The sequence below is a fragment of the Paralichthys olivaceus genome, chromosome 12 (assembly GCF_024713975.1).
Source record: "Paralichthys olivaceus isolate ysfri-2021 chromosome 12, ASM2471397v2, whole genome shotgun sequence".
NCBI classification, from domain to species: domain Eukaryota; kingdom Metazoa; phylum Chordata; class Actinopteri; order Pleuronectiformes; family Paralichthyidae; genus Paralichthys; species Paralichthys olivaceus.
The window spans coordinates 18622415-18646864 of NC_091104.1; the positions used below are offsets into that span (position 1 = coordinate 18622415).

The following is a 24450-nucleotide window of genomic DNA, read 5'->3' on the forward strand; positions in this document are numbered from 1 at the left end:
TTGAAAATCTGGGCCTAGTATGATTCTAAAGACAGTTGAACGTGCCTGGATTTATAACAGCCCAGTCACGACAGTGTAATAATAAATAGTAATACATTATAAGCCTAATCAGTGTTTGCATTTGCCCAGCTATAGCCTATTTCTAATGCGCTTTAAACGTGTATGTGCGCATTTCACTTCAGAAACGTTGTAACATTTTTAATCCGAAGTTACTGGTGTAAAAATAGTTATATAAGGGTTAAGGCGATAAATTCCATGAACGCAATAAAACTGGATCATGATTTGAGTCCAGATGAAGTGGAATAAACAGGCTGTGCTTATTGAGGATGTGCGTAATGAAAGGCACACTAAAGGAGGAGCGCCTCACATTCATTTTATGGCTCCCTTATTTTTCTTTTCTTTTCTTTTTTTTTTTTTTTTAACCCGAGTCAAAATACAACAAGATTAGTTTATAATGACGCTTTTCATATGAAACTGTTCCTTTCAGGCAGCGCAGGTGTACAATTGAGGTTGGTGTCGGTGGGTGGGTGGCTGTGAGAGGAGGTGGGGGTGGAAGAGGAGGAGGAGGAGGAGGAGAGGGGGGGTGAAGCTTGAGGAGTCTCGCATCTAGGTGCGAGGAGATTATTCAAATAGGGCCCAAGGCGTAGAAGTAGGGATTGGAGGCTTGCCTGGCGCACAGAGCTATATCACAGCGTTAACAGGCAGCTCGGAGCGTCATTTCAACTCCAGCCACCGCACAGACGCATCTCAGCGGCTGGCTCCGTGCAGACACCACATGCGCCAGTCCTCCACGACGGGACACGCCGGCCGACGACCCAAACACGCCCAGTAGTCCCCAGTCACCTGCTATTAGGGAGACTTTTTGGCTTTTCCTGAGCTGGGAGACGCTTCGTGGGGAAAAAAACGGTCCTCCATGATGCTTGGAGCGGTTAAAATGGAAGGACACGAACACACCGACTGGAGCAGCTACTACGGAGAGCCCGAGGTGGGTACCTTAAATATATATTGTTTTCCTCTCTCTCCCACCGTCTAAAGCCGATCCCATTTTATACAACTCAATATTAGCCCTGAGATAATATTAACTTTGTGATCAAATATTGACTTGAGGCGCCTCCAAATCCTCCCCCATCTCCGACGCGGCGCACTATCCTAACAAAGTTGCTTGACATGTAGAGGGGGGTGGAGGGAGGGTTGGGGGGAAATACTTTTTTCGCCGGGATTATAATTTCATAAATCCATTTTTACAAAATCAGATTATTTCATTAGTCGCGTTTCCACAACGACAAACATCCACATTTGAGTGTGTGTGTGTTTTTTTTTACGGAGATTGATTCAAATATTTGTGCTGCGTGGTCGCTATTTGCTGAGTGAACATTCGTGTTAGGTGTCAACATTTTCATCCACATTATTTAGTGGATAATTTAACCTAATATTAGTTGATTATTAGACATGTGCAACTTTGTTTTGATTCTCAAACCCAGTCATTCAAAAGGCTTTAAGGTCATTTCAGCCTTGATCTGCCAGTGCGCACTTAAAATGAATCATTCAATTATTGTTGCACTATAAATAATAATGCAAATAATAATCTGGTTTCATTGAGTTTGGAGAAAATATGACTGGTGTTAAGTTTTTATAAGTATTTATTTGTGCCAGATGAAACTGATGATTGCTTCTTTCCCCTCATGGCAGTGTTACACCTCGGTTGGCAACATGAACGCGGGCCTGGGGATGAACTCCATGAACACCTACATGAGCATGTCCGGCATGGGCACCACTGCCAACATGACGGCCAACTCCATGAACATGTCGTACGTCAACACGGGCATGAGCCCCTCCATGACCGGCATGTCGCCGGGCACCGGGGCCATGAACGGCATGGGCGCAGCGGGCATGACTGCCATGAGCGCAGCCCTGAGCCCCAGCATGAGCCCCATGACGGCGCAGCCCGCGTCCATGAACGCCCTGACATCCTACAACACCATGAATGCAATGAGCCCCATTTACGGACAGTCCAACATCAACAGGTCCAGAGACCCTAAGACCTACCGCAGGAGCTACACGCACGCCAAACCGCCATACTCTTACATCTCCCTCATCACCATGGCCATCCAGCAGTCTCCCAGTAAGATGCTGACACTGGCCGAAATCTACCAGTGGATAATGGACCTGTTCCCTTTTTACCGACAGAACCAGCAGCGCTGGCAGAACTCCATCCGCCACTCTTTGTCCTTCAATGACTGTTTCCTCAAAGTGCCCAGGTCGCCGGATAAACCGGGGAAGGGCTCCTTTTGGACTCTGCACCCGGACTCCGGGAACATGTTTGAGAACGGCTGCTACCTGAGGAGGCAGAAGCGCTTCAAGTGCGACAAGAAGATAACCACGAAGGACACGGGTCGCAAGGGAGGGGACGGCGGCTCCTCCAGCTCCGAGAGCTGCAACGGCAACGAGTCCCCGCACTCCAACGCCTCCTCCGGCGAGCACAAGCGGTCCCTGTCGGACATGAAGACGAGCCAGGCGCTCAGCCCGGAGCACGCCACCGCCTCCCCAGTGACACAGGGCCAGCACCTCATGTCCCAACATCACTCGGTCCTGGCGCACGAGGCGCACCTGAAGCCGGAGCACCACTACTCCTTCAACCACCCCTTCTCCATCAATAACCTCATGTCGTCGGAGCAGCAGCATCACAAAATGGACCTAAAGACTTACGAGCAGGTGATGCATTACTCCGGCTACGGCTCCCCGATGGCCGGGGCTCTTTCAATGGGCTCCATGGCGGGGAAAGCCGGCCTGGATTCTTCATCCATACCTGACACAACTTACTACCAGGGCGTCTACTCCAGGCCGATCATGAACTCCTCATAAACTCTTCACGTGGACTCTCTCTCCCTTCGATTTGTACATTTGTAAAGAAAAAATATAGAGTTTGTGTACAATATGTATTTCAGATATTTTTTGATGTTTGCCACCGTTTTAGTTGTCGAGTTTGTCAGTAGCCTAATAATTTTCAGAAAACGGGAGTTGACAATGATAATAATGATGATGAAAATGATGAAAATGATAATGATAATGTGACGAGATCTGCTCAGAGGTCGGCTTCAGGAATGGACCCAAAGACAAAACAAAAAACTTGCTGTAAAATAAATTTGCCTCCATGCGCATTGTTCTACATGAATTTAAATGCCTCGCAGGATTTCTTCAATCATTTGTGTAATTCCTATTTATGGCTTGTATATGTGTATTCTTGTAGTGACAAGAACAGAATCTATATTAAAGTGTTAATGGTTTTGTTTCCTGAATATGATGTTGTTTGATTATTATTATTATGAGCATTATTATTATTAGTAGTATTATTATAATGTGTTAGTGTTTAACGTCTCTAACAATAAATATTGTTTAGAGCAACTGAGGGTGAACAAAAAATGAGCGTTACTTTAAATGCTTAAATAATTATGAGAAAATACAATATAATTGTGAGAAGATATCACATAAGATATATACATACATTTTAATTCGTTCACAACATATACACATGAGATTTAAAAATTTAACTTAATTAAAACTGTAATTCTGAAGAGGAAGATGCCACTAAGGACAGTGATTTATTTATTTAACATCCAGCTGTTTATGACACGTTTATGATTCCAGCTGTTTATAAAATGCAGAATAATGAGTGGATGAAATTAGTGTCACAATAATGATTGTTTTCTTTTTTAATTCTGGGCATCAGTATGTTGTTATAGCAGGGCGCATATTTCAGCAGGGATTAATAGCTTTGTTGGACAACACTGAGCACAATGCTCTCGGTTTGTCTTTCAGGAAATGTAAACAAAAGCAACACACTCTCATTAATTCCAAACATAAATTGGGATTTTTATAAAGTTTATCCAGCGCATCAGTTGATTTGTAATATGTTCGAAACTGCAGCCATGAAGAATGTGGAGAAAAAAAAGAAAGCAAATGCAAATGGTTGCAGATAAAAATGAGTGTTTTCTGCAGAGGGTGACATCATGCAATCAACACACACGCACACACAGGCTACAATTTAATGTTGCTGATATGCAGCTTACATGGAGTGTGTGAGGGGGTTCAATCAGCCATTTCATTTCTCACACACGCATACAGTGGATGATTGAAACTGTCACACACACACACAAACACACACGCTGCAGAAGTTTTTGGATCAGTGACTAAAGATTAAGTGTCATTGTCACATAAAACAGCCTCCCCGTGGCGCAGGAGAATAAGGAGGCTGATTTGGGAACAGAGGCGCCTCAATGTGCTGCTCTAACTTCCATCCCCACAATCTGTGGGCTCCATTGTCTCACTCCTTATTTTTTAAAGGAGCTGGGCCCTCCCCTCTTGTTAGATAAGATAGGAGATGCGGTCCTCCAAAAGAATGCAGAACCCCCTCTCCTCCTGTTCTTCTTCTCCTCCTCCTCCTGCCTCTTCATCCCTGCTGAGCTCAAATCCAAGGCCATGCAGGGGAGTCTTGTGTGTGTGTGTGTGTGTGTTTGTGGGTGTGTGTGGGGGGTTACATTTCTGCTCCTCACCAGGATGACACCCCTTCGCCTTCTGAACACGTAGGGCCTAAAAAGTGTGCGTTTATTCTCCAGACCCTCTTTACAGATCGCACTTTAAACAGCATGATCTGCGAATAAACAAAGCCAGTAAACAATAGAGTGGAGGCTATACCCACATATAGGAAGAGTACACACGCACACACACACACACGCATGCACGCACACACAAGCAGGCACGCACAAACCAAATTGCACAAGTGTAAACTTTGAATAGGACGCTGCGGCTCTGTAAATTTACACAGACATTAAATTTCGTTCTATTCATTTTAGACATATAATGCTAAGCTGATTTTTTTTATAGCGCACTGATCGATATCTCTGTAAAATAATCATTTTTTTAACTAGCGGGGCAGTGAAATCTTTGCTTTGTGCTAAAGTCAACAGTGACAGAGTTTGAGCTCAAATAAATGCCGTGATGTCTGGAGCCCTTTGCAGAAGGCAGAAGGCGAGCTTCTACAATGGGCTCCTGTGTGGCGTGCCAGCAACAAGCACCCGGCTATTTTGCACAGGTATGAAGCTTTTTTTATTTTCTATATTTCCTCTCTATTTTCTTTTTTTTCTCTCTTTTAAAGGAAACTGAATTCATATTTTGGAGGGTGAGATGGTTTGGTTCTGGGACATGCATGTGAGAGAGGAGGGGTGGTGCAGGGGGAGAAGAAGAGGGGCAGAGGATGATATCCTAAATTCATGAGAAACGTATTGGGTTTCACGACAGGGTGGTGCAGAGCCGATCTGCGGGTTGTGTGTGGTTGTGAGGCTGCTGCGTGATGGAAGTGGGATCCTGCTGCACTGCAAAAAGAACATCCAAAAGAACTCCCTTTTCTGCATTGTGTGAGATTATTCCAGATGTGCTCAGTGGCTGGTTATATGACTTAAAACAAAAGCATCACGACATGGGTGTAACATCTGGAAAATGCACATTGATTTCACGCGAGAAACTATCGCGGATCCTTTCACCTGTTCAGTGAAATATGATACTCTGTGATGGCTTGTTTAGATGGATATTTTTTGCAGTGTGCGGCTGATCGATATCATTGTTGCTGCACATGCTGCAATGAAAACCAGCTTTGCTGAAGCTGCTCTTATATGACACCAGTATATTAATCGATTTAGATTTTTTTTTGTCAGGGTTATTTTATGTATTAAATATATATAGGCTCCATGAAACAACAGCACATGGGGATTTTAATATATTAAGATAATAGCAAATTCATTTTTATTTCGGTTTCTTGTTTAGACATAGGAAATCAATAATGTATACTTAAAATTCATCTAGAGGTAGCTCTGACATATTCTCATTGATAATCTTTTAATCCTAATTTATCAAATAAATATCAAAATATAATTCACCTATTAACACAACAACAGTAATAACAATAGTAATAGTAACAATTATAATAATAACAACAACAACAACAAAAATAATAATTACAATAGTAATAGTAACAACAATAAAAACAATAATTATAATGACAATAATAACAATGATAATAATAATGATAATAAAATGAAATATTATTTAATCTTGAACATATTGAGAGCTCAGTCAATTGTCCAACATTAAACAGCTGTGTCCAGATGCGCCTCTCCCTGCGATCCCGGTGTAACCCCCCAGCTGAGCCCTCTCCGCAGCACACTGAGATGGGGATGGCCTTTCTCAGCTTTGCCGGTTCAAAGGTAACCAACCTCAATCTGTACCGGCGGACACAAGTTCGCCGGGGCCACATCTCCGCACCTTCCACACACATCTCCCAACTTGGTGCTGCGGGATTTTCCATCAGGGGGAGGATGTAGTAGTTTGTCCTGCGCCGCGCCATCATATAGGCTATAGACGAGCACATCTGTTGTTATAGCAACAGAATAAAGGACGGTCCGGCCTGTTGATCCCTTTCTTTTTTTTAACCTGATTTCGCTGCATTTCTCGTGGAAGCATTTGCATGTTTCTTGATTAAGGCCTGGGAGTCAGAGCGCACAAAGACGCATGAGCTCTCTGACGCGTCGCTGGCAGCCCGTGTGGATTTGGCTGCAGGTGGGTGACCAGAAAATCTGCTGTTAAAGAAACATAATTCTGATAAAACAACCCATGCATAAAAATAATATAACAGGCAAAATATAGAGGCGAACAATCATTAAATCAGTATTGTGACATCGCCTACCAAAAAGAGATTTGCCCCATTTTCTGCCCATGCCTTTTAAATCCCATCTAATTTTACCAGACCTCCTAAGTGAGACATTTTCCCTACAGCAGTATTGTAATGCCTCGGCGAGTTTGGGCCTCAATTTGCAATGAATGACTCAGTACGTTATAAGCCACATTGCTCATCCACCCATGGGCGTCAGCTGAATTTATGAGTGCCAACATTAAGCAGCAGATTTTCGCATGACGGTCATTTACAAAAACAAAAAAAGAATCCGAATGATCAGAGAAATATGTGGAGGTTCCCATTAGAAGTAGTTTATTGGATGTCAGTACAGAGTAGTGTGGGCTCATAATTACTCCTCCTGCAGTGATAATAAAGATGGCTCTCCTCATCACAATGTATGGCTGTATATTATTAAATCAGGTGTAGTGTTTTTCCACACGGTGTCACATGGTGTTGTATACATACAACAGGGTGCCTGCAGCACCTATAGGCTCCGTGCATGCGCTGCAGCCCGCGCACTGGAACACCCAAGTAGCCGTGTCTCCAGGGCGACAGCGGGACACCGGTCCAACAAGCTGTAATTCTGTCTCAGCCTTTTGCAGGGGAGGGACCGTCCACACTGGCCCGACTTAACTCCCCTTTCACTAGAAATACTCCTAATCCCATATCTTAGCAAGGCAAACTGCCGACCCTCAGTATATTAAAGGGAGCACAAAGTCAAAACTCAAAAGCCACCCATGGTTTCTCAGCAGGCGGCCCCGTCCCGGTGCGTGACGCTGCGTCGTCCCGTCCAGTCCATCCATCCATCTCACCGTACGTGTCTCCACTTTTCTCCTCACTGAATAAATCTGTTGGCTGTTAGCTGATATTACAACATATGCAAATAAGTATGTGGTGGGGAAAAAAGCAGAATATGATATTTTATTATTCTCATTCAAGAAATCAATTTAGACGAAAATATTTAAAATAAAAATATCTGTTTATCTTGGTTAATAAATCAATAATTATTTTGTCCTCTATAGACCTCTGTTTAACAGCCTGCTTTAATCATTCCTTTTTATTTTTCCAAGTCTGGTGATTGGCCTCTTGTGAATTTTTGAACAGTCAAACAGAATTTAAAGTTTTGGTAGCAGTCTACACATTATAGAAAATGTTAGTTATTATTGAATTTGAATTTAGATTAAATTAAGCTGAATTTCTTTGTAATTAAATGTAGTATTGTCTCTGTTGTGATGGCTGCACATTTACATTGTGGTTGAATTATAAACACACTTCAATTATTATCACTTTAATTACTCCATTCTGCGTATTGCACTTTCTGTCAGTGTTTCCAGCTTCAATAATGTATCCAAACATATAAAATGAAATGTAATTGGCATATTTGGGCAAATATATTAATGCATAATCTAGGAATAAAATTCAAACTGCTCTGTCACCTTGTCTTTGGCGTCAAATTAATTTTACACTGTAGCTAGCATGCAGCCAAAATCTGTAATTTTGTTTTTACAAAAGGAAATCAAAACAAATGACAAATGGTCAAAATAAACCTGTAATTAAACTGTAACCCTGTCAGACTTTGAAATTATTAAGGAACTGTCAGATTGTGATCGCCTTTTCATAAAGACTTTTGGATAAGCTTTCAAATTAAAGCTGTCCACATGTGTAAACTATGCCTGTATAATTTTATATGACCAAACAATACAGTTAATACCCTAAATATATGGTTATTATGTGTTATGAAGGAACACTATTTCGAGGAGAGTATAAACTAACTTGTGGAGAGGTCTGTTCTTCTGCTCTGATCCTGAAACATCCTTTCAAAGTATAATCAGGGATTTACAGATGTGTACCAAAGACATACATATACTCTGCTCTTTTTTTCTACCTCTCCTTTCTGTTCATACAAAAATGTGGCACTTTCCCCTTTTCTGTTTTGGCCATTTGGATTTCAGAGGCAAATTACAAGAGGCAAATCTTTACAGCATAAAAATTAACTTCCTGTCATTACTAGACTGAACATTAAGTGAGTGATGTGCCTGTTATTTGGAAAATCTATGAAGGCCAAGTTACAACATGTTATGATGGAAAAGAGCATGTGTGTGTGTGATAGCGAGAGAGGGATCATGAGAGACAGAAAGTGAGAGAAGGATGGCAGGATGGACAGGGTGAGAATGCGGCCGATGACTGTGATGTGTCTGCACTCTTCTGACACGACTATGTGACATTCCAGTGCAGGACTCCTTCATGTCCTGAGAGAGAGAGGGAGAGAGAGAGAGAGGTCCATCAACAATGCCCATTGAGCAGTGTGAGGCAGCAGCTGGTGGGACGTGCACTGACCTAAAGGCGATCTATTCAGGCCAGCACGGGGTGCCTCTCACTACCCTGCAGCTTTTATATGGCTGGAAGTGGATGGATGGTCCTGTGTTTATCCTCGTAATGTATGGCAACACTAGTTGGTCATCGTACAAATGTAGGGGAAGAGGCCCCCAACCTAACGGACTAACTTGCATGGGGATTCATGGGGGGGGGGGGGGGGGGGGTAAATGATGTAAATGTCTGATGAAGAACGTTGGAGATAAAATGGAGATGACATTCAAAGCTTTCGTTTTGTCGCGACAGCTGAAGTGAGACTCAAGAGGAGGAGGAGATTAGCTTCTCAAAGCGTGAAGGAAAAAAAAAAACTCCACGCGAGAGACAATATATGTGTGATCAACCAGGTAGAAAGAAAGATAATATATTGGATGGAGATTAAAGATGCTCGAAATATGAGGTTATTGCTCGGAAACATTTGTGTGCATGCACGCATACGCGCTCATGTGTCTAGCCCCTCTCTGGTAATTCCTTGGGCATTTCCCAGTGGGTCTCATTGCCGTCTTGAGATCAAACCTTGTTGGCAAAGCTACCATAAAGCGATATGTCAGTCAGCTGTGCTAAAGGGACGCCTGCTTGGCTGTGATTGATCTTCCAAGGTTTCTTTATTCCCCTTGAGGCCCAACACTCTCAGGTTTTTAGATTCAGCAGTAGCCAGTGCTGATGGATATCTTTGTGGGGCTTCTGCTTTTTGGACCAGTACCATATTATATTTTCCTCTTTTTCTCACCCATTTCCACCCGCTGTGGCACATTCAGCAGCACATGGCACATCACGCAGAAGCCAACATGCTGCAATATCTCCTCACTTCCCCCTCGGCTGCAGTTCCAGGAAGTGAAATCAAAGCGTTGCCAGCCAATCACGGCGAAGGACACCCAACTCATTAAAAGTTAATGAAACCTATAAACGTGGTGCGCCAGCGATTCATTTAAACCCCCAATCCAATCTCCTCTCCCAGCAAAGGCAAACAAGCCCGGTGCCCCCGGCGCTGTCCTCGGAATAACAAACTAGGGAATATTTTGTCCTGCATATGTTCCGCTATACAGAAATGTGCACTGTGATAGGCTATCTTACAATGGGACTTGTCCAATTTAGTGAATGCCAGGACGGTGTTCTGCAGGGGTGAATTCTGTAATCTGCGGCTGAGTTGAATTTAATGCCTTTACTTTACACCGCGCAGCTTGTCTGGAATGGCGGTGATAGATATGCCATTTCAACATTCATGAGAATCACTGACATTCAAATAATGTGCTCATTTTAATACCGTATGAGTACGAGCCAAATCTGTGTGAAAAGACGTGTATTTACTTCCATGCGAGCGTCAAGAACTCGACTTGATCCGTGCAGATAGACGAGGCCAGATGTGAGGGTAAGCCTTCGCATAAACCCACCTCTCTCTGTGTTCAGCAGCAGTCGATGTATTTCAGGACCCTCGCACCTAATAGCATTGCCGCTCTCAATTTGATAACAACCCATCAACAGCAATAAAGTGCCTCCTTAGTGTCCAAATCTAAAGAGTGGAACAATATCCCCCCTTGTCTGTTAGACCTCAGTTTCAGCGCCCCACAGTTCTTCCCTTGGGGGATTCAAATTAAATTCTCCCCATGTAGAGCGCCACTTTCAGCCCGCTAATGAATTCCCATACCCTGACTTGAATCAAATTAATCCTCAATTTAATCCCATATAAATGGCTGTGTGATTTATAATGGGGAGGCTGATGCTCAACTGAAGGATTGAGGAAAGCTGGGAGTTGTCTATGGGGCTGTCAAGCAGATTACGGTGAAGGATGAGAACTCCATGTCCCCCCCCCCCCCCCCACTGCAGAGTAGTCCCTTGATACACACTATTTAACCCTCGCCTGCTTGACGCTGACAGAAACATCATGGTGTTTGTCACTTAATATCCTTTCAGATTAAGGAGTCAACTGGCATGTTTATTGGTCAGAGCTGGGATACCCTTATCTTGAAGTGGCCCAGCGGAAGGATAATGTGGTGTGAAAGGTGCACGTGTTGTGAGGGCTTTGGTTACAGTTAAATCAGCTGTGTGTTCAGACCTGTTACAACCCACCACTGATTGAGGTCACTGCGTCAGAGACAGTTTATGGTTTGATGCAAATTTCCCATTGACTTCCATTGATATGCAAACTTTTCATATTATGACTAGTGTATTTTCTTGATAACAGCTCCCTATCAGTTTTTAGATCAGAGCACCACCACATTTTATTCGTGGAATCAGCAAAGGGTGCATGACAGGTAGTTTGTTATAGAAGTGATTCATACAAATAGCACAGTATCCTGCCTCATGGTGAAATATTACTAATTCTTTTTAGATGCAAATACAATGGTCCGCTATAATGTCTGATGCATTCGAGCAAAGAAAAGCAAAGTCCAGATGGCGGCTCCAGGTTATTGACGTGTGGCTCTGAGGACTGGAACGGTTGAGCCGCCTGCTCCTGTGTTGTTTTTGGCCTGTTCGTCTAAGAGATATGCCAGCATGGTGATATTTAGAAAGACTGGAGCAATTTCCTTGCTTAAAAAAAAAGAAAAACAATCATTGCATGGGATATTTGGGATTGATACTGGATTGAAAAGTGTGTGAGCAGCCAAAAGTTATCAACAGTATCAAATGTGCGACTTTCTTTAGCACGTTTTGGAAATTTAGCGCAAAGTTTGTGCTAAAACTGGTCGTTCATTTTTATGATCTTGCTTCTTAAACAGAGTTAGGTTGAATATATGACTCACAGACATGCAGTATATAGATTTGTAAATGCAAAATGTATGATATACTGTGTATAGTTATCAAATAAAGCGATGGCGTAGGAGCGTTATGTGGATGACAGACGGTTCTGAAGTCACTTTGGCAGTTCAGGGGACAGTTTGGAGCGTTTAAAGCTCGGTCCACCAAATGTCTGAACAGCTATGGTTTATTGAGGCATCTGTAAGCTTACTCATTCCACTGCCAAGCTTGGCTCGTGTACCTACCGTCATGGAGAGGGACGGGGGAAAAAAACACAAACATAAACACACAAGCACACAAAAGTTTGCTGTTTGCCTTCATTTCACCAAATCCTTGACAGCCGCGCTATAGCCCATCACTATTCACACCATTGTGCTGTCACAACAACTAAACACATCATTCGTGTTGCAGAAACTCATTCTGTATGTATCCAATACCAAATGTTTGGCGACTTGAGACAAGGCAATGGTGCGTGGGGCGGGGTGGAGGGTGGTGCCGGGGAGAGGGGTGCATAATTTGCTAAGAAACATTTTACCGAACATTTGGTGATAAAAACGCCGGCGTCGGCCCCGAGGCTTAAAGCAATTAATTCAGGATCCTGACATAAACTCTCCAATCCTTTGACAGCTTGGAGCTGAAATAAAAATGCTAGTTCTCCTGGGAACGGCAGGAGATAGCTGGCTCTTTTCTGGACTGTTTGCTCACTGGCCCTGAGAGCAATCTTCCCCAGTCAGAATGAAATGCAAGGACACAAACAATGTACCGGCGAGAGAATGGGAGATGGGGAATGAACAGTTTGGACTATTTGCTCAGCAGAAGGGCAGCCACAATGGCCGGCCCATGGCTTTCCCATGCATCAAGCCTCTTAGTCTTAGGCCTCCCTTTGTTGCCTGGTTTCTTCTTCCCCGGCTAGATAAGAGCCCAGCTGCCCTATACTTTTAATTCCCATTGTACAACATACTGTATGGTCATTTATCTGTGCACATTGTGCCTGCCATGACAGTGTTGCTTAATTGCATGGGTTATCGCGCGTGTATCTCGGTTCACCTTAGCATGTGTACTCGTTTAAGGGGTTGAATCGTCACCACTTTGCCATAAAAGGCAGGGTGGCAGTCGGGGAGGGGGGGATACGGCTGACCCCTCTTCTCTTCTTAGAGGAGGCAGCACAAGTCAAGCACACAGTGCGATAACGATACCAAAGTGTTTTTTTCCCCCTTCTTGTGCCCGGGCTGACACAAAATCTCCATTTTAGAGCAGTTCGCATCACACAGAATGAAAATGAGAGTGAGCTCGATTTGGAAAGTGAGAAATTGGAACCAAAAGTGTGTTTGTAACAGAAATAAATGGCGAGGAGATCCCGTCAAAGATGTACTTTTCCAGCCAAAGGCAAAAAAGCTTCTGAGGGCTCTTGAGAGAGAAATGAGATGCAGCCATTATATGACCTAATGGCAGCTCCAGCCAGAGGAGAGGGCAAACAGAGCGAGTGTAGTGGCTCCGGCCAGAGAGAAGGATCCATATTGTGCTCTTTTGTTTTGGTTTGTTGGTTTGTGTTTGCATTTACATTGACCAGTTCTCTGCTGAATGCGTATTCGCACTCAATAGATGTGATGTTGTCTGCAGGGCAGGAAATGGAAGTAGCGTGCTCCCCTGCTGAAGTCTGCCGGGAATAAAAATAACAATAGTAAATGTGTCTGCAAGAAATAAACAAACAAACAAATAAACAAACATGGATGGTGGGATGTCACAGAATGATCAATACACATAAGATGAAGGAGCATATTCATGCATGGGAGCAGACACTTGCCTAAACACAAACACACACACACACACCCATCCCCCTCTGTAAAGGTTGTGGTGTCAGGGACCCCCTGGGTGGTCAGACCGAGGATGATTTCTACACAATATGATGTCGTGAAGAAAAAGAATCATTGTGTGTTTTCGCTCTGTCACATTTGTAGAACCACTAATATATATCTATATGTGTACGTATTGCCTACATTTTCCTAAGAGTCATAATGTATTTGAAGAGAGTGGCGAATCTGTTACAAGCGGCTTTTCCTCTCAAAGAGACTACAGGAAAACTGTTCTTTTTCCACCACAGTAAAAACACGACCCACGATGATTCCACAGTGGTTTATTGTATCAGCTAAGCTCTTAATCTGTCAGATCAGATTTCAAAGTGCCAGTAGCTGTGCCAAGACAGGCCCCAGGAAGGACAGCCCTTTTGTTTGGGGCAGAATTTTTAAAATTTAAGACGAGACTTTATTCACAAGGGCCCTAATCACACACACACAAAGGTAGGCTATATGACCTGTTGCGGAAGCAATGCCTCAAAGGGAAACATCATTAAAGAAACAGTAAGTGCTTGTTTTCACATCCACCTTTCGAGCACCATCAGCGTTTTTTCTCCTGCATGACTGTCAGACTTCAGGTATACTGCGAGATAAATAGCTGTCTTATTTGTGCCGGTGAGAGCCAGGCTGCTTGTGGGGTGGTGCTCTCAGCGTCACGCTCCACTAAGGCTGAAATAAAGCTCTGTTCCAGGCATTTCAACACCGCTTAAGGTTGTCCGCGGCCGTGTAATTTATGAGTCGAGAGGACTCCGTCTCTAAGTTCACTATACGACCTGCAATCCTCCCAGCATTCATGGGTGGAGGGAAAGAGATGTGTGAGTCATAGGAAACTTACAACACTCCAATTACCTGAGACATTGGTGGTCTGAGTGATACCTACAGTGTGCTCTCTCTGCTGTGTGCGGTTCAGTTGCTAAATCTTCATGTGATGGGACTTAAAGTGATTGGATGTGTACAGGCACTGTGACAGGTTAGGTCTTCTGTCACATGCAGGTCAGTATATGAGGCTGACAGGAGGAAGTTGGAGCAGTTCACGTTTTTGCGTGGTTCTCAGTGGGTGGTCACATGGACAGACAGACAGACAGACAGACAGACAGACAGACTTGTACTTGCAGGCACTGGTAGCCTCTTTAGCAACCCACTGTAGAAGACAGGATAACCTCAGGGTGACTGTGATAAGATTATTGGTGTTTGCAACATAGCATTACTAATTATTAATAGTGTATTTTTTTAATTTGACATAAATCAGCAAAATGTGCAATGCATATTTTTATTTAATTATTACATTATCTTATTTGATTAATTATACAATTGTGCAATGAGTATTATTATTTTTTTCAATATTAAAATATAAAACTTCTAATTATATTTTTCAATGTTCTTTTTAAAAGAAATAATGTTATCTTTATGTGTGTTAGAAAACAAACAATATACTTTATTCACAATTATTCACACAATTAATTTTGAAAATCTGACTTTACAACCACAATTTGTTGACAGATTGTGTGGTGACTTCAGCTGCTTTGTCAGGACAAACCATTACAGGTTTATATTTACATATCTTGTGTTTGCTCTTTGTTACAATGAGCGGATATATGGCTGGATAATTGTGTTTTTATTGCTAAGCCTTCACATAAAGGGAAATTAAACCACACATTATCAAGCTAATCAGTGAAACCACATATTATTGTGTCGTTTTATTCACAATCAGATTCATTTTATTTTGTTTGTTTTATGAACATAAAAAACAGGTTTGAGTTCAAACATATTGGAAAGTCATATAGAAAATAATTAAATATTGTTTGAATAATGCTTGTAAAAAAGGTCAATAATTAAATTTAAATGTAGGGTTTTATTTAATCGTGGAAGAAGATAAATTAATTACTAACAACATAAAACCACTTTATAAAGGAAAATCATTTTACCTGGTTAATATTATTGATCCAACAATTTGTCACTATGGAAATTCATTTTAAAATCAGCCTGTAATTCATTCCACTGGTAAATGAATTGAAGCTTTGATGAATGACCAAAACATGTGAAACATATAATGAATTGAAATATAAAATTACATTTAAATATGTAAAATATACTTATCACTCTTATAATACACTGGAAATAACAAGTGAGTTATTTATAGAGAAAAAAAAAGAAGAAGAAAGAAGAAAAAGAAACTGAATTATTTTTTTAACAAATAAATATGCTCTCTCTCTATAGTGTATATTTCATGATTTATAATAACATGTATTTTAAAAGGACATATTTATTTTGTGATTTTAGCTTAAAAAATGTTTCCTGCAATAGCAGTATTATATTTTTGCACAAGTATTAAATCACATAAACTTAAATAAGTGTTTTAAATAGTGTTCATACTGAAAATTGTTATTTCATATGAATTGTGTCTCACATTTTCAGGCCCCTGCAGCTCAGACAGGCACACGGCTGCACCGTTCACATTACCTCTCAGCCAGAGTGTGAATGTCAACACCCTGTAAACACCTTTGACACACATGCTTGAATGCGACGGGCGAGTTAACTAAACATTCCTGGGTGTTCCCTGTAAAGGTCTCTCACTCATCCACCTCTCTGCAATGACCCGTTTCACACTCTACAAACTGAAATGGAAAAAAAGAGCATTTTTATTTTCATATATTTACATTTTTACACATTTATTCCTTAACATATAACACATATTAAATAAAACACATTCAAAGTTATACAACAGCAATTTCAGAAATTTACATGTGCATATGATCTGGTTTTGTTTTGTACTGTGCATGTGTCTTAAAATGCAATGGACCAAATGCTCTGTAAGGATTTGGGAATTTGGGAGTATAATTCCAGCCTTGTGCTTATCGCCGCACCCAGACTATTTGAGTGTTTTGAGATGCGGGCTCCCTGAGGACGGATCGAAGGCGTCCTAGTAGAACTGCACATCAAATAAATAGGAGGATGGGATTTATATGGAGGCTGTGTCTCTGTCAAACAGGGCTCTGCTGACTGAAGTGATCCCCATGGTCCGAGTGGAGGAGAGGAGGGAGCTGAAGCCTCAGAGGGAAGTGGGATGACTGCGGAAGAGCAACACTCACTCACGTGCGCACACACACACACACACACACACACACACACACACACACACACACACACACACACACTCAAACCCTCACACAATGTCCCTCTCAGTCCTGGGTTGTGACCGGCCCATGGCATTGGCCAGGTATGTCAGCTATGTTTGCCAAGCCATCCATCACCCATCCACCTTCCCTCCTGAAACAGGAACTTTTGTTTGAAGCATACACTTGTTAAACCCATCCTTTGACTCTGTTCAACCTAATTTATTTCCTTATGGCCTAGACCGAGGATTTATAGCCACCTATGTTTTGTTCTTTATTTTCCTCATATTGTGGGCAGCACAGTGCACATGTGTTGGTGGAAACATGGGCGTGCTGTCACTAAGAGAGATTGCGAGCTACAGTTTGGGGACACCAATGGCCCTTATCATCGGTGGCCAGGGTTGGCAAATAAACACGCTGTAGTGAAGTTGAACCGCACGTAGGGAAAAGAAAGATTTATGGCTGCATGACACTCGCACATGACAAAGGGGATATGAAATGTGAGAGTCTCTGCATTGAAAAGAAAAGAAAAGATGTATATCTCAATTGACGATGCTTAAAAAGGCACTGTGGTTTAAGTTTGGGTTTAAGTTATTTTTCTGGGCATGTTGTCTCATAGAGAAAACCATTAAATTATGCATATACCACTTAGAACAAGGAAGCGTAAAACAAATATAAGAATCTAGCCTGTTTGATGGTGGAAAGGTTGAGATGTGAAGAGGTTTCCATAGAATTCAGCAAGTGTCATTCTGACATTGACGCAAACACAAACCTGAGTCACTTCACCATTGTTGGCCAGCTTGAGAACACATTGTGTGAGTGAAACTCTAACATGAGAACTGGCAGCAAACGTCTCAAAAGAAACCTACGTGAGGGCTGGCATGTTTGCTAAAGCACCTAAGTTGGAGCCGTTCTCATTCCCTTGAAAACAAAACCTTCATTTATCTTTTGACTTCTACTCTGTTTGAGAGAGAGAGCAGATATCGCTAAAAGTGCCTCGTTAATGATTGACTCCCAGCGCACTGAGCATCCTGCGTTGAGTGGCCACTTTGCCTGCTCTTGTGCTGCATTTTCAGCCGTAAATGTTTGTGGTCCCACTAACCTCTCCGAAGCCCATACAATATTATTAGCACTGGGGGAGGTTAGGGTGGGGTCGAGACTAACTTTCAATAAAGAACCATTGGCATGCTGAGGTAAATGGGAGATAAGAGTTTTGTCTCTCACCCTTTTAGTGCTTAATAAGAATGTGGCTGTGTAAACCTAATCCCCCCCTTTTAGATAAATTCAGCCATGCTTTGTGAAAGCAAGTTCATGCATTGCCTTTTTCCCCTCCTCTTCTAAAGCCCACTTTGACAGGCGTGAAATGAGTCCTGGACTTTTCATTGACAGTTCAAGATGGAGAGCAAACTGAGATTAGGGCATGTTAATTAATTGTGGGGTTGGAAAATTGGCCTCCCGTTCCATGGAAGACTTGTTCCGCTTATTGCCATCCTGCCAATCAGTGACTGTGGTGCAATCACGGATGTGTCGTCCATTTTTTGGGGTTGGTATCAAAGGATTTCTTGTGTGATGTAGCACACTTATTGAGAATCGAGCATTTATTGATAATTTAAAACTCATAGGAGCAAGTTTATTGCGGCGATACACTTATTATATTGTAAAAAATATAGATGGATATTGTGTAAAATTGACCTGTGTGTTCTCCCTGTCCTCCACAGATGCACATGGCTGTCACGTTAAGGACACTTTTCCACTGCTGCTTCCCGTCAACCTCCATCACCCTGCATCAAGTGACCTGAGAGCACTTTCCTGTCGATGTACTTGGCCATATCTGCGTCTGACCTGTCTGCCATATGTAATATCAAAGCCTCTGTCAGCACGGAGCTGAATGGGAACAAAAGAGAGACCTCCATTAATGATTAACTGTTCTAAAAGCCCCGGCTTTTGTATTCCCATGGTGCCCAGGCTATCTGGCCGCCATGTGACATGCTCGCAGCATTTTTCGAGCAGATTGGGGGAAAGCTAGTGAGCAAACACAGGTGCTTTGGAGCAGCGTTGCCGACGCTGTCAGGGACAACCACAAACAAGAGCAGCTATGCCTGGCTAAATGAATCCCCACCCCTCCCAACGCCATCACCACCTCCGCCCCCACCCCTTCTCTCTCACTAGCTAACTTGTTTGCTAGCTCCTATAGCGTTATCCCCGTAAAGGAGAGCCCCCATCACCACCCCCGCAAGTCCAACGTCCGTTCCAGCCGCGCTCCACAACTTCTCACACCCTCCAAAGAAACAAACAAATAAAAGTGAGGACGGCCGACCACTTCTTTGAGGTGATGGCATTTGCTGTGGTCATGACTAGTGGGAGAGCAAACAAATTAATGGTGTTCGAGTTTTCACTTTCAAACCAAACTAAATGTCTTTTAGTTCAAGTGGGGCAATTCCACTGACCCTGGTGTCACACGCTGTATAAGGGTTGCACACTCTTGCACTTGAAATGCCGAGAAGAGGCCATAAGAAAATTAAACGGGACTTGAGTCCTGGCCTACGTGAGCTCGGTGTGGTGACATCTGACAAATGAATGTCGGATAAATTGTGTGTGTACTAAACACTGCCTATTTCTGCCCTTGATGTATTTTGACCACAAACTTTAGCAGGGGGTACTTGGGGCACTTAACCTTTTCATCCAGGCTGACTGATTGTTCACAGAGACTGTGGGGGAGCTGTGTCGCTCAAATTTGATAAGACAATCAGATGATAGGATGGCGTTATCTTAACACGGCTTTCCGGCTGGGAGACAAATGAACAGCGTGCGATAACAAGAACAAAAAGCTCGCCTCTCGTTGGCTGGCACCTGTGAAGAAAAGGAAAATTATCAGTGTGGAAAATTCACAATAGGTGCAGTTTATTTCATTTTCAATTTTCTTCTTACCCCAGGTCACGAGAAGAGCTTTATTTCCTCCATCGTTCAAATATTTATATTGTCTCTTGTTGGCCTTTTGGTTTCACAGTCTGCAATTACCCGAAGCCTGTAAAGCAGTTATCTCAAAAACTATGATAAAAATGTTTTAAAACTAACTATTTATATCATTGGGAGAGGAAATTAAGTTGTAAAAGTGAGAGACAGAAGACAAACAGAGAGTGAGTAAAAATAAACACTGTCTTTTTTTGTATATATTGAAAGGGATCGAAAAATGCTGTGTGTGTGTGTGAGGGGAAGAGGTGGAAACATGGAGAAGGAGGAAGGTCAGAAGTAGCTTCCACAGAGACCATGTGTCTGATCAGTAAAACACAGACTTGTGTCTGGGTTCTCTGATGTTCGCAGGCTAATTCTCCGAGTCAGAGAAGGGTGTGTATGCTCAAGGATTCACTCAGGGCTCTGTTTGCTCTATTCCCCAAAAAATGCCTAGAAGAAATATTAGTGCCCTGCCATGAAATGTTAGGACATTGTCAGAAGTATAAAAAAAATGGAACTTTGTAAGAAATGCATAAATAAAATATTGTCATTCTAATAGAAAGTGTTATGTGTTATTTGAAGTATGGTGTTCTCAGAAAAAAATATAATTTAACAGTGTTTTAAATTAAGCGCCTCAATTTTTCTAAAATTAGCATATTTTAAAGTTGAATTTAAGCTTTTCTCCCAGAGTCTATCAGAGAGGGTTTAGAATGGGCAGAGATATACTCAGAGGGGCTCATCTCATCTCCTGCTCTGTCGCCGGTTCCCTGTAAGGATTTACCCTCCGCTGGTCGTGAGCTGAGTCTGATCAGAGGAGTTACAAATCCTCACTTTTAGGGGTCTTACTGTAATTCACAGGCCTGTTGGCCACAGTGAAGCGTGGGGGCCCAGCATCTCGAGAGGGATTTGAGACAACATCTTTGTTGCCTCCTCATTGTGCCGCGGTGAAAGTCGTCCAGCGCCCATTGTCTGATCAAACTCTGCTCAGACCTCAACTCAATCAAAGAAAAAGTTTTCCAGTAATGAGGTAGGACATGAAAGCTCATTGAGCGCAGCGACATGTTGAAAGGAGCCTTTTGATCTCGTCAGGCACAATGGTAAAAAATTGAAAAGAGCAAAGTGTGCTTTAAGCAGCGATGCACTGCATTAACCCCTTGTCTTTTGACAGGCCCACACCTACAAAGACGAAATATTCCGCTCTATGGAAAATGCAGTTCATGAGGAACGGCCTCCTTGAGTGGGAGGAGACCTTTGTGCTGATTCTACCTACTGCCTTTAGAGGTCGGCGGAGATGGCCTCAATTCAAAGATTTGCCATAGCAACATTCTCTCTGCTCTTACTCGTACTGTATTAGTACAGGTTTAATTAACTGGAGTGTTTACAAAGTCGCATGGCCATAAATAAAGTCTTTAAAATCGGTCTCATCAAGTGATTCAAGATCACAGAAATCAACTTTGTGGCATTTCAAAGTTGCCTTTCTTCTTTTATGAGAGATATGAATGTAATGGCAGCCTGATGCAGTGTAGGAAACACTCGGGTGGTTTGAAATGACTCACTCACTCACCACATAAGGGTTACATGTGGAGGATGATTTAGTGATTTCATCAGCAAAATGAAAACTTTCCGAACTTTTCTATTTTCTAAGCTGGTGAGTATGTCAGTGTCAAAACATGCCACATCAATGTTGGTAGGTTCATATTGTACTGAGCATATTTATGAATATAAAAATGAATACATGGAAAAATATTTAGTGTCTGCTACAACTCACTTCTTAATCAGGCCTTTGATTGATTGATTGCACTTGTCTAGCACATCTCAAACTGCGTTTTTTAAGTTTGAATGGCAGTTTCTGTTTCTTATCTTGCTATATCCTTTTAGTTTTTTATCATTGAAGTGTTTTAGGGCAAGTGCAACATTCAACGTATTTTTTTTTCTTGGTCTTGCGTGTAATGTCTTTGTGTACAGTTTTTTGTGTTATTTGTTGTGTTTTTGTTGTTGTTGTCGTTTGCTGTAATATTTACTGTTCTGCAGCTACTGTAGCACTTTTGCAGGAGACAAATTTCAAAGGAAAATAAAGCATATTTGATTTGATTTTCTGTTAGCCGCAGCTTCTGCTTAGTCACATCTGAGGCTTTTTATTAATTTCTGTCTGTATATAGCTTTTAGCTGGGATGTGCTTCCCTTTGTCAGACCAGCAAGATGTCAAATTGTAAATGAAAAACTGAAGTTGATACTCGGTTTGTACGTTTATGTTTAAAATAGATATATACGCACATTACTGAATTCTCAGTGCGAACAACTATCTGTTTCATAGTGTCATTCATAGAGACCAATACATTGGCCAATATGAGCCTTTCACAGACATATGAGTATCATCATTTATTAGGCTCTAGTCATATTCTTATGGGCTAACATGGAAGAACTGTGTTTTCACATAATACACTTTTCTCTTCTCTCGTCCGTCATTTGTATTTTATTCAGCGTGAGCACAATGCATGATGGTATATATTGCTCGGATAGTGACCATCAGTTGTACACAAATTCTTACAACTTTTTCACTATATAGAGTATAAGTATTCTAACTAAACATGCAGACAGCACAGCAAAATGGCAAACCACACATTGAACATAAGCACAGATTTATCCTGAGACAGTACCAAAAGGTTACCGACATAAGATATCGGTAACCTTGATATCGATTGAATAAAGAAAGGCAGGCGTTTACTTGTTAAGAACAAAAAGTAAGAGAAGATAAAATGACTCACTTACGACACTCTCTGAAGTTTCTGTGTTTTTTCCACTGATAAAAGGCTTTTTCACTCGAGGGTTACGAGCAGAGGACGCTGCACCTTGTTCAGCCCTTTGAGGCAAATAGTGATTTGTGAATATAGGCACTCATGGAATATAAAATCATTTTGCCATTTCAGTTTGCCAGTGAAATGTAGCTTAATTTCATAGAAGTCTCAGTCTCTAACATGGAAAACACTACTCAAGTAATATGAAAGGAGCTCTCTACAGTTAATCAATGACAGCAGCCATGTCGGAAATCCGACGGTTGAACTGCTCACACTGAAATAGAGTGAATCAAAATGACATGACATGCCAGAAATCCATTAATCGTCTGGAAAACAGATCATTAATCATTAGAATTGGTGATTAATCAGGTCCAACAAACTGCATGTCCAACAACAACTGATATAGCAGATATTCAACCCAGCTCTAAAATTTGTAGTGGGCAAAATCTGCTCAGGTGAGGTGGGCCGGCACGATCTGTGCCCATCAGCCAGCTAGTCGACAAGTCCCCGGAGAACGCACATTAAATAAACCTGTCTCTAGTGTAAGCTGCATGTTCATGGTACCTATGAACTGAAGTAGTTTATTGCAATGGATGCACCTTTTAAAAAAAGTTTAATGACTTTACTTTTTTTTTTAATTGTCAGGCAGCAGCTAAAGGCAGTACTCTCCTGAAACTATGACACAAAGAGCAGGTGTTGCTTGAGCAACTGGATGTAAATGTAGATATTTGACAATATTACGGAGTGTTCTTGACAAACAAAAAAGCATACAGAGCAAGATGCAATCCTGTGGGATGAGGTGGTGGCCCACTCAGGTAATGGAGCACTCACACTCTGCTCAGGTGGAAGACCTCTGTGCTGCCAGCGTCACGCCTGAAGTGCAGTCCAATGACAGACATACAGCCTGACGCCCCACTCAAAGCAAAAAAACAAAAAACCCCTCATCAACCAAACTGCCAGAAGCTTCTGTTCCAATACACATCTCTCCACTGTCTTCCTGCCTCCTTTATGATTACAGCCTTCAGTCCCTCGTGTTCAATTACCTGAGTCAATATGAATGTATTGAACCCCAACATATGAGTCAAATCATAAAGTGTATATACAAGAGCAGGGATGTTATGGCCGTCTCAGAGGGGGCAGTGAAAATTACATTTGTGATTTGCAGTCCAGGAAGTAAACAAAGTGGTAATATATGACGGTAATAACGCACAAATATGGTTCCAGTGTGGGGAACATCTGGCCAGCTGTTGCTTTCCACCAGAAGATGTGTGTATGCCCGTTGCGTCACAGAATCCTGTAAAACAAAGGAGATGATAAAATACAAGTCCATGTGCCACAATATTGCCTGTGTGAGAGGGTTCATGAGAGACCCTGTGTGCATTGCGTGTATGAGACAGCTGCTGCTTTTTGGCACACACACAGACACACACAGACACACACATACACACACACAGGTAGCAGCTGGGTAGGCTCACCTGTCATATTAATAAAACCAGACAATCCCTTCCATCAGCAGCACAGCGGTGGCGGCAGCAGCAGCAGCAGAGGCCTGAGCAGACAGAGAAACAGAACAAAAGAGCCGGCAGCCGCAGAGACGTGAGGGAGAAAATGGGCAGGATGAGATGATGAGTCGGTAACACTCTCTATGAGTACCAATAAGACAGTAATGTTAACAGCCTTACAAGAGCTGCTGTAAGCCCCCATGATGTATTATCACGTCTCAGAGTGAATTTCAAAGGATTAAAAATACGGGGCGTGGTATCAGCACAGAGACACGTTTGATGCTCGAGTCCCATCCTGATCCTTTGTATGTTTGCATCATATCATACATACAATACATTTAATTGTCATGACAGCATCTCGCCACACTTTAATTCCATGAGGATGAAATTAAGTACAACATTATT

The 24450-nt window shown here is 42.2% G+C and overlaps 1 protein-coding gene and 1 long non-coding RNA gene across 3 annotated transcripts; both read left to right on the plus strand.

Annotated features, from left to right (window-relative positions):
* Window positions 1-623: 623 nt before the first annotated feature.
* Window positions 624-3296, plus strand: foxa2 (forkhead box A2). Its single transcript, XM_020084561.2, has 2 exons — window positions 624-985; window positions 1690-3296. The coding sequence occupies exons 1-2, from the start codon at window positions 914-916 to the stop codon at window positions 2860-2862; spliced, it is 1245 nt and encodes a 414-aa protein (XP_019940120.1). The 5' UTR covers window positions 624-913; the 3' UTR covers window positions 2863-3296.
* A 1297-nt stretch (window positions 3297-4593) lies between these two features.
* LOC138412363 (uncharacterized) lies at window positions 4594-21836 on the plus strand. 2 transcript variants are annotated; one of them, XR_011244785.1, is made up of 3 exons: window positions 4596-5089; window positions 16673-16900; window positions 18515-21836. It is a non-coding gene; the product is annotated as an uncharacterized lncRNA (long non-coding RNA). The 2 variants fall into 2 exon arrangements; XR_011244784.1 differs by having other exon boundaries at window positions 4594-5089; window positions 16673-21836.
* Window positions 21837-24450: the final 2614 nt, after the last annotated feature.